We start from the raw sequence: 9,062 nt of genomic DNA on the forward strand, positions 1-9,062 counted from the left end.
GGCGAGGACGCGGCGGAGGCCGAGCCCCGGCCGGACGTGCCGGTAGACGGGCAGACGGCGGAGGGCGAGGAGAGCGCGGCTGGTGCGGACGTCGCTTCTCCCTCGCCGCCGCCTGAGGAGCCCACTGCCCTCGCCTCGGCCGCGGAAGAAGCCCCGGGGGAGCAGGCCCGGGACGCGGCGGCCGAGGCCCGTTCCGAGGGGGCGGGTGGGGAAGACGGCGACGCGGATGAGCCTTCCTTCAGCGACCCCGAGGACTTTGTGGACGACGTGAGCGAGGAAGGTGAGGCGCGGCGGGCCCTCTGCGCCAGTGTCCCGGACTCTGAACGCTCGTGTGGCTCCCGTGCGCCTCGGAAGCCAGCGGTCCCCAGCCTCCACGCGTGGTTGCCGCACGCAGGGGTGGTACCAGTGAAAGCTTGGCGCCTCCGCTTTTCCTTTACTCTGCAAAAGTGGGGCAGGGAGGGAACAACTTGGGGAGCAGGCTGTCAGCTCCTGAAACAGTAACTTGGAGGGTGGACACGCATGGGCACGCGTTAGGACAGTGGCGAGGCCACGAGGGTACAGCCCGGGGGCACTACACGTGCAGGGGTGACAGATTTGTGTCCTCAGACATGGGTCAGTCCCGAGGCCACGAAAGGACTCGGTGCCCACTCGTTAAGGGGTGGTGAGGATGCCGGACTTTGGGGCGGGGGTGGGCAACTCGTTGTGCAGGGCTGGGTGCCTGTGCTCCACAGAAGCTTCTGCCAACAGAATTCTCAGTAGGACAGTGTCAAGCCCACTGGCCAACCTATGAGACCGTCCTTCTGTTGGCAAGTTTCTCAGGTTTTAGGACTGTTGTTTATACCTTGATTTGCTTTCCTTTCCTTCTTGATTAACAGGTGTGTCAGAAGTTCTGTTTCCAAAAGTGACTTAGGACGACTCTCTTATAAGACTTGCCGTATGTTCTTGTTTTGTGTCAGCTGTTCAGAATCACCTAGCTGGGTGCACAGGAACAGCTTTCGCTTTGTGTCCACTGTTACAGTAAGATGGGAGAACAAAATGCTATTAAAAATAGCAAGTGCTACACCAAAAAATAAGAAATGATATTAAGAAAGATTATAGACGTATGAATTCTGTTGAGACTGAATCTTCAGGTGAAAAAAACAGAACCAGTGTAGTCAGCTTTTAATTTAAATGCAAGTTTAAATTATTGTCTTATTATAACTTATAGACATTTTAGTGTGAAAGGCTGGAAAGAGTTCACAAGCTAGTGAAGACTTGGAGGTTGCTAATTAGTCAAAGCCTTTTTCTGTGAGAAAATATGTTCCTTTTTGGAGTAGGTTGACTCCCTCACTGGGAGGCAGTGTTCCTGGACCCACCAGGCACTCTGTTCTTTTTACTGCATCAACCAGTAAAGCCCATTTTGAACCTTTTGAGTTTTAACTCTGCTGTCGAATTTATATTTTTTCAAAGCATCATTTGAATCCGTCTAATTCACACCAGATTTCCAGATTATGAATTATATGCAGAATTGAGTGTGAGAGTGTCAGGGTGCTAAAGTGAACACAGGCCAGGTTCCAGGGTTAGGTGCCTTGGGAAGCCCTTGTGGTCCTGATGTTTTTCCATTACAGTGACCATTTTGGCTCCTGGTCTGGTGGAACTATAGCCCAACAGGCAGTCTGTGTTCTTGAAGTCACCTGGTTGTGGTCAGTAGCCCCAGCGTGTTCTGTTCCATGAAAAGAACTGCCTTTAGGAAGTCAGAGAAGATGCAGACTGTACCAGTTCTTTTGCTAATGGACTGAGGTTCAGGAAGAGCCCTCTTCAAGGGGCAAATTATCAGTGTGGTATCTTAATCATTATCCTCTCTGCCTGTGCTGTTTAGCTAAACAACCAGTGAGAAAAGTTACAACTCTGAATGACTTTTTTAGGTCATAAATATTTTTGTTTTAATTTGCTGTCCAGTTTTGAGAATTGCTTTTTCTCCTGGAGCCAGATGGGGAGTCTGGGAGTGGCAAGTATGATCTGACAGTGATGAATGAAATGTGTTTCTTCCTTGTGTATTTACTACATGTACTCCTTTATTGCATATGGGCAGATTGTTAGAAACTAGACACTTATGAGATTGTGGGAAGGAGTCCAAGGTTTGTGTAAAAGCTGAACTTTTTATTATAAATCTTGTAACTTCAGAGCTGGCTTAACAGGCTGCTTAATTGTATAGTAAGTGATCATTAAAAGCACTCAAGGATTTATGCCTCCAGTCTTTATAGGGAAGGCCTCTCACTTTGTTTAATCTTTCCCTTATTTTCTCTTTGCTGGTCTTAATTTAAGCTTTTTTAACACTTAAGTGACAATTCTTTTTTTTTTTTTTTAAAGACTTTCTGCATGCAGAAATGGGGTACATGCCAGAGGTATGGGGGCTCCAAGAGGATTTGCCAGAGACAGAGTGGGGAGCAGAACAGGCAGATGGAAGAAATACACTGCTGCACCTTGTGGACCACCTCTGGGGCAGGGATTGAACTTGTACTGAAGTGGCCATGGTTTAGCTTAGCTTCCCAGTGGAGTGCTCCAACCCACTACGCCACCAGGGTGGGCCGACAATTCTTTTTTCAAGGAAGCATCTTTAATGTTCACAAATGTATTGCTGACAATTTGTGACACAGCTGTCTCTTGAAATTTTATTTTTTGAGAGACCTTATTACCTTTTAAATTTTCTATTATGGAAAATTTCAAACACAAAAGTGGAGAATTCACCTTAACTTTTGAGAATGAAACACACCTGAGAATATTTTCTGATGTGTTGCTACTTAGCATATTGAAATTCTTAAGAATACAGTACCAGGAGTGATAAATAGATTTTGGGACAAATACAAGAGTAACATGCTATTCTTTAGTTATCTGTTTGAAAATAACTTTATACTCTTAACTTTGTATGGGTGTGGTTTCATATAACCAGTGCTTTGATGATAGTTTTAAAGGTCTTTTCAGTATAGCTTGTAATCCATTGCCTTTAATTTATAGAATCTGCACAAACCTAACTAATTGGGTTTGTATAGAGATTATATTAAAAAGGTAAGATTTGGTTCCCTCCCTGGTGATGCAAGGGGTTAAAGCAAAGCAGGATGAAGCTATCTGCAGCCACTGCACCATGAGTTCCATCCCTCATGGCACCCACTGCTCCCCTCAACAGTGTATTTCCGTGGATCGCCTATTCTGCTCCCTACTCTGTCTCTATTGAGTCCTTGCAGCTCTGCCCTGTACCCCAGTCTTAAATATATAAATCATTTTTTTTTTAAAGGTAAGATTTTTTCCCCTTTCATCTGGTTACCCATTTGACCCCAAATGTTTATCTCAAACAGCTGAGCAGGCATTTATTTCTTTTACTTAATTTTTCTTATGTTAGCTGGCTGTTTGATGGAAATGAAGGAATTCTAAGAAGCTTGAGCACTTAAAATTTAGGGTCTGTGGTCTTAATAGCAAGTGACATCACTGTTTGAATTTTGTAGTTAATGAAAGTAAAAATGTATACTTCTGACTGTTTGAAGCACTGTCCTAAGCAGTTACAAATTTATTATCATAAATGATGTCTCCAAGCAACTTTGAGGCATTTCATTGACTTGGCGCCATGAGTTATACCATTATATTTTCATGCTCTCATGAGCTTGTATATTCTCTAAATTCATTTAATGCCAGTCTCAGTCCCAGATTTTCTTTACACAAGACTGTTTTACATGAAGGATATTTGAATCATGAGTTTGTTTTGTTTCAGAAGAAGAAAGTGCCTCCCCAACCCAAGTCAATTTTGTTCTGAATCCTGGTGATAGGCCATTTTTTTTTTTGTTTTCAGCTGCATGATTAGTCTTTAAAAGATTCACTTAAGATCTTCCATTTTCAGTTATCTTGACTGTCAAAAGCAACATGAAGAGATAAAATCTTTATCTTGTTTACATTTTGAGTCAAGCTTGGACTGATTTGTTCACAGTGAAAGCATTTAGATTATTTTTGTTTCTTGCAAATTTGTTTAGGTAATGTTTTAATGTTTGCCCGGTCAGAAGTGATTTGACACATCTGTCATTCATACAGAACTACTTGGAGATGTACTGAAAGATCGGCCACAGGAAGCAGATGGAATCGATTCAGTGATCGTGGTGGACAATGTTCCTCAAGTGGGGCCTGACCGTTTGGAGAAACTAAAAAATGTCATTCATAAGATATTTTCTAAGTTTGGGAAAATCACAAATGACTTTTATCCAGAGGAAGATGGGAAGACAAAAGGGTAAGTGATTCTCTCCATCATTGAAGTGTCATTGGCCTTTTCCTTGGGGTGTAACATCCTTAGTGATGGTTCCGTAGCCACAGCTCACAGTGACACAGCACACACCTTGATGTAGCCATTGGCCTCAGACGTTATTCAGGCCTCCCTTAGCTCACAGCTCTATGGAGCAGTGTGATTTGTTCTTGGGGTTATCAGACAGGGAGAAGGAAATCCTAGTTTGGTTGTTATAGTAAGGTATCAGTTGGCTACTAAATTATAAAGAAATCAGAATTGGATATTTAAATCTTTTGCTGTCAGAACAGTAATCGACACAAGATAAATCCTGAGGAGAGGGATCTACGTACCTGAAAACTAGCAGAATTTAGGAAAATTTTACATAGACTTTTCATTTACTCTAAGATGGATTTATTTTCTCATGCGTTCACATGGAAATGGTCTAGGTGAAAGCACCTTTTCTAGTTATTACCTAAGTTAATGCATCTTTTAAAAATAGTAACATAAAGGTATGTGTAATTCCTTTATTTTCAGTGCTGTGCTATTATATACAACAGCTTTAGCTGTCTGCCCATCTAATAATACTTAGTACTTTGCAATTATAAACAATCTAGTACTTATTCACTTTTGAGCTAGTGGTAGAAATTCTTTATTGTACATACCTGGGAGTGGAATTGTGGAGTTCTGTGAAATGCCTGTCATTGTCACTAGACAATGTCAGGTTGTGCTCTCCGAACTGCTTGCTGGTTTACACTCTAAACAGAAGTATGGCAACCTTCTGTTGCTCTAAGATCTTGCCTAACTTTATCGATTGAAGTTTCTTGTATGTAGCATCCTTTAAGAGTACAAGCAAGGGCATCCCTGGTGATGGCAGGGGTTAAAAGTCTCAGCACTATCAAGCTGTCACCAGCCATTGCTGCATGAGTTCAATCCCTGGCCAGGGAGCTGACCCACATGGCTCAGTAGATCTCTCCTGTCTCGCCCATTACTCTCCCAGCAGTGTATTTCAGTACATCTGCCAGTTCTCCCCACTCTGTCTCTGGTGAATCCTCTCATCCCTCCTCCAGTGCCTCTGCCCCTTTGGCCTATACCCCAGTTGTTATATGCTTAAGTAAATAAAAATCTTTTTTTTAAAAAGTATAAACAAAATTGTCTTTTTATAAACAAATGAATAAAAATGAATTTTTGAAAAAGATTTATTTACATATGCATACAGAACTGGGGTCCAGGCCAGAGGTGCAGGGGTGGTGAGCAGATTCATCAGGGACAGAGTGGGGAGCAGAACAGGCAGATCCACTGAAATCACTGTTGAGGGGAGCGGCGGGTGGGCCAGGAGAGGTCTGCAGCACCATGTGGATCACCTCCGGAGCCCAGGAATCAAACTTGCACTGAAGTGGCTGCGACCAGCTTGCAGTGCTGCATCTTAACCTGTGGAGCCACCAGGGAGGCCCTAAAACAGATTTTTGGAAACTACCTATACTAACTAGCAGCTTATAAAACAATTACCAAGTACATGTAATGCTTCTGATATATTCTGTTTCTGGAAATAAGTGGAGAGATGGCCTCTTTTGACTAGCAGTTGCTAGTCAATGAAACATCCTCTGACAGCCTTTAGCAGTTTTTGTCTGTAACAGATAATGTTAGATTAAATGTGCTTTAAAACAGCTCTGTGTGAAAATTTTAAATGTTAACAGTTTTGTAAGTTTTGACAGATATGGCCATAAAGCCATTAACACAATCAAGATAGAGTGAGCTTTTTGAATAATGAGTTTTTCTGTAGTTCATGATTCTGAAGTTAAGAGAGTTTGGCTCTTCCATTAAGGATTTCATTTTTGACCCTCCCTGGTGGCGCAGCGGGTTTAAGAACAGCACTAAGAAATTAAAGCCACTTCAGCCCTGGACGTGATCCACATGGCATGGCAGACCCACCTGCTGCTCCCCTCAGCAGTATACTTCATCAGTCGGCGTGTTCTGCTCCCCACTCTGTCTCTGGTGAATCCTCTCACTGCCTCTGCACCTCTGGGCTCTACTCCAATTTTGTATGCATAAGTAAATAAATCTTTAAAAAAAAAAAAGGATTTCATTCTTGTTTAGAGAACTGCTTTGCTGATAATTGAGTGCGTTGAAGTATACATGGCATTAAGATGGGTTTCAGAAGCTTTCAGTGTTGACAGCTTGAGTAGACAGGGCTGAGTGTTTTGAGCATGACCTGCTCGATTCTTAAATCTGCACTTGTACAAACCATTCTCCCACTTCAGGTACATCTTCCTGGAATATGCATCTCCTGCCCATGCCTTGGATGCAGTGAAGAACGCTGATGGTTACAAGCTTGACAAGCAGCACACATTCCGGGTCAACCTTTTCACTGACTTTGACAAGTGAGTTCAGACTTGTACATTGATAACCAGGAGAATCACATGCATATGAAAGGCTCAGTGTTTGTGGGGTAAGGTGTGATGTGTGGCCTTTCACCTAGACTGTAGGACCATTCATTGTCACTGTTCCCTCATGCTTTCAGCTATGGCACCCCTCTCTAACAGTGTACCCTTCCATTTATCCTTTGTCTTTAGTCCCCTCTGGGGGAGGTTAGGTAGAGCACAGCACTGCCTGTGGTTGGAATTGCAGTGTAGTTAGTGTCTGTTCACTGACCACTACAACAGTGTGCCAGTAAGCACGTTCTTTGTCTCTTCCAGGTATATGACGATCAGTGATGAGTGGGATATTCCCGAGAAACAGCCTTTCAAAGATTTGGTATGTTGTGTGAAGTCTGTACCAAGTAATTAGAAACGCTGGGTAGCCTTTTGGCTGGAGGTGAACAATCCTTCAGGAGTTAGAGGTGCCAAATGAATTTGATATTATCTGTAAGCAATAATTAGGACTTAAGTTTTCTCTGGTTAAAATTAATGAAATGTCTTCTCTTTCTTGCCTTTGGTTCTTTTTCTAGGGAAATTTGCGTTACTGGCTTGAAGAGGCAGAATGCAGAGATCAGTACAGTGTGATTTTTGAGAGTGGGGACCGCACGTCCATATTCTGGAATGATGTGAAAGATCCTGTTTCAATTGAAGAGAGAGCGGTGGGTGTCTGCTGCATGTTGAGATTCACTTCTTTGTCCTTGACACCGGGGTCTGGGGTGGAGGAGGAGGTGGAGCAACATGTTCTTGATTACATCTGAGAACTTTCTTCCAGTTTTGAAATTAGTTGTGTAAATAGGTTTTTTGTGTTTTTCAATTAAGAGCATGAGGAGTGAATTCCTTATAGAGAAAAGGACGTATTTGCCTTGATTTCTTTGTAGTTGTGTTAACAGTGTCGGCGCTTGACTTGTTTTTTCCCCACAGAGATGGACGGAGACATATGTGCGTTGGTCTCCCAAGGGCACCTACCTGGCTACCTTTCATCAACGAGGCATTGCTCTTTGGGGCGGAGAGAAGTTCAAACAAATTCAGAGATTCAGCCACCAAGGGGTTCAACTTATTGACTTCTCCCCTTGTGAAAGGTAAGCTGATTTTGAGGTATAATTTTCCTGCGAGTGAGTTTTTTACTTTTGTTAGCTGTTCCATAGAGCACAAGTTTACCTGAGGAGATGGATCGGAGAAGCCCAGGGAGCACTGCTCTGGCCACACAAGTGCCCTTTCTCTCCCCTTAGTGCCTATGTCAGTGTAGGACTCTCTGTTTCCACTGTTGCTCGTGCTTTCTGACTTTCTGTTGATGCTGTCTGCAGCAGCCCAGCATCTTAGCCCTGTGACTTGTGTTCCTTGTGAGACTCCAGAAGCCCCTTTTGCCACAGGGCTCTGCATACTACATCTTCTTTTCTTTGAACTTTTTAGTATAAAATTCTTCTAGCACATGAAAAACTAGGGAGAATTGTAGTGACATCCATATGCCAGCTACTGTTGAATGATTTTTTATCTTGCCATAATGGCATTAAATTTTTTTTGAGTAATTTGAAGTAAGTGGTACAAAAGTAAAGTATACATAAAAAGCTCAGCTATGCAGTCATATTACCACATGTAATAGCGTAGATAGCAGTTTAACATTGTCTAATTTTTTTGTCCCTAAAAAGCCTTTATTTACCGGCAGTTCTGATCTGGATCCAGTATGGTGCTTATGTTGTGTTTAGTCCTTGTACCTCTTAAATTTTTTATATCTTAGTCAACACATCCTCCCCTTCATTTATTTCGATGTTGACTTATTCAGAACACCAGCCCAGGTGGCATGTAAGCTTTGTTATCTTCAGGATTGGTCTGCTTACTTAAAGAAATAACTCATTTTTATAATCTTGTATTCTTGCTCATGAAAATTTAATTTTAAAGTGATCCTTAAGTAGTAATATTCTTGGAGTTTTCTTTAACACACAACTGCTTTGCTTGCTTGGTACAAAATAATTGGTGCAGCTCATTCCAACAGTATCTGTATTAGAGACTCCTGATCTCTGTGCCAGTGACTTGAGGCTTCACAGGCTGCTCTGCGAGCCTTTCTTAGTCCTTCAGGAAGTTAGTTCCATGTGCATGCTCATAGATACTGTTTACGTTGTAAAACACAGCACATTAAGTTGTAGTGTATCAGCTTACATGTTGCTCATCCAGGAGCAGAGACTAGACATCTAGTACTGTTATATCCTTGGCACATTGCAAAGCACCTAATGTGAAATGTTTGAATGAATGTGTAAGTAAGAGAATGGCCACTTTGGATTACAGTGTGAAAAAACTTTCAATTAAGTGCTATTATTCAAGGATAGTCTCATTTCCAGGTGTATCAAATAGGTCTAAAGGGGGAATTTCATGTTGTCGCGGGAGTTGATGAGCCTTTTTTTTTTTTTTTT

The 9,062-nt window shown here is 42.4% G+C and overlaps 1 protein-coding gene across 1 annotated transcript in view; it reads left to right on the top strand.

The window, feature by feature from the left end:
• Nucleotides 1–9,062, top strand: part of EIF3B (eukaryotic translation initiation factor 3, subunit B) — a 24,190-nt gene that overhangs the window by 311 nt on the left and 14,817 nt on the right. The window contains exons 2-7 of the mRNA XM_004688058.2: nucleotides 7–280; nucleotides 4,057–4,249; nucleotides 6,502–6,621; nucleotides 6,937–6,994; nucleotides 7,188–7,316; nucleotides 7,579–7,736. Of these exons, the coding sequence (XP_004688115.1) occupies nucleotides 7–280; nucleotides 4,057–4,249; nucleotides 6,502–6,621; nucleotides 6,937–6,994; nucleotides 7,188–7,316; nucleotides 7,579–7,736 (932 nt within the window). The remainder of the gene's footprint in view (nucleotides 1–6; nucleotides 281–4,056; nucleotides 4,250–6,501; nucleotides 6,622–6,936; nucleotides 6,995–7,187; nucleotides 7,317–7,578; nucleotides 7,737–9,062) is intronic.

The sequence above is a fragment of the Condylura cristata genome, unplaced genomic scaffold (genome assembly GCF_000260355.1).
Source record: "Condylura cristata isolate star-nosed mole 26May11 unplaced genomic scaffold, ConCri1.0 scaffold00024, whole genome shotgun sequence".
Taxonomy (NCBI): Eukaryota; Metazoa; Chordata; class Mammalia; order Eulipotyphla; family Talpidae; genus Condylura; species Condylura cristata.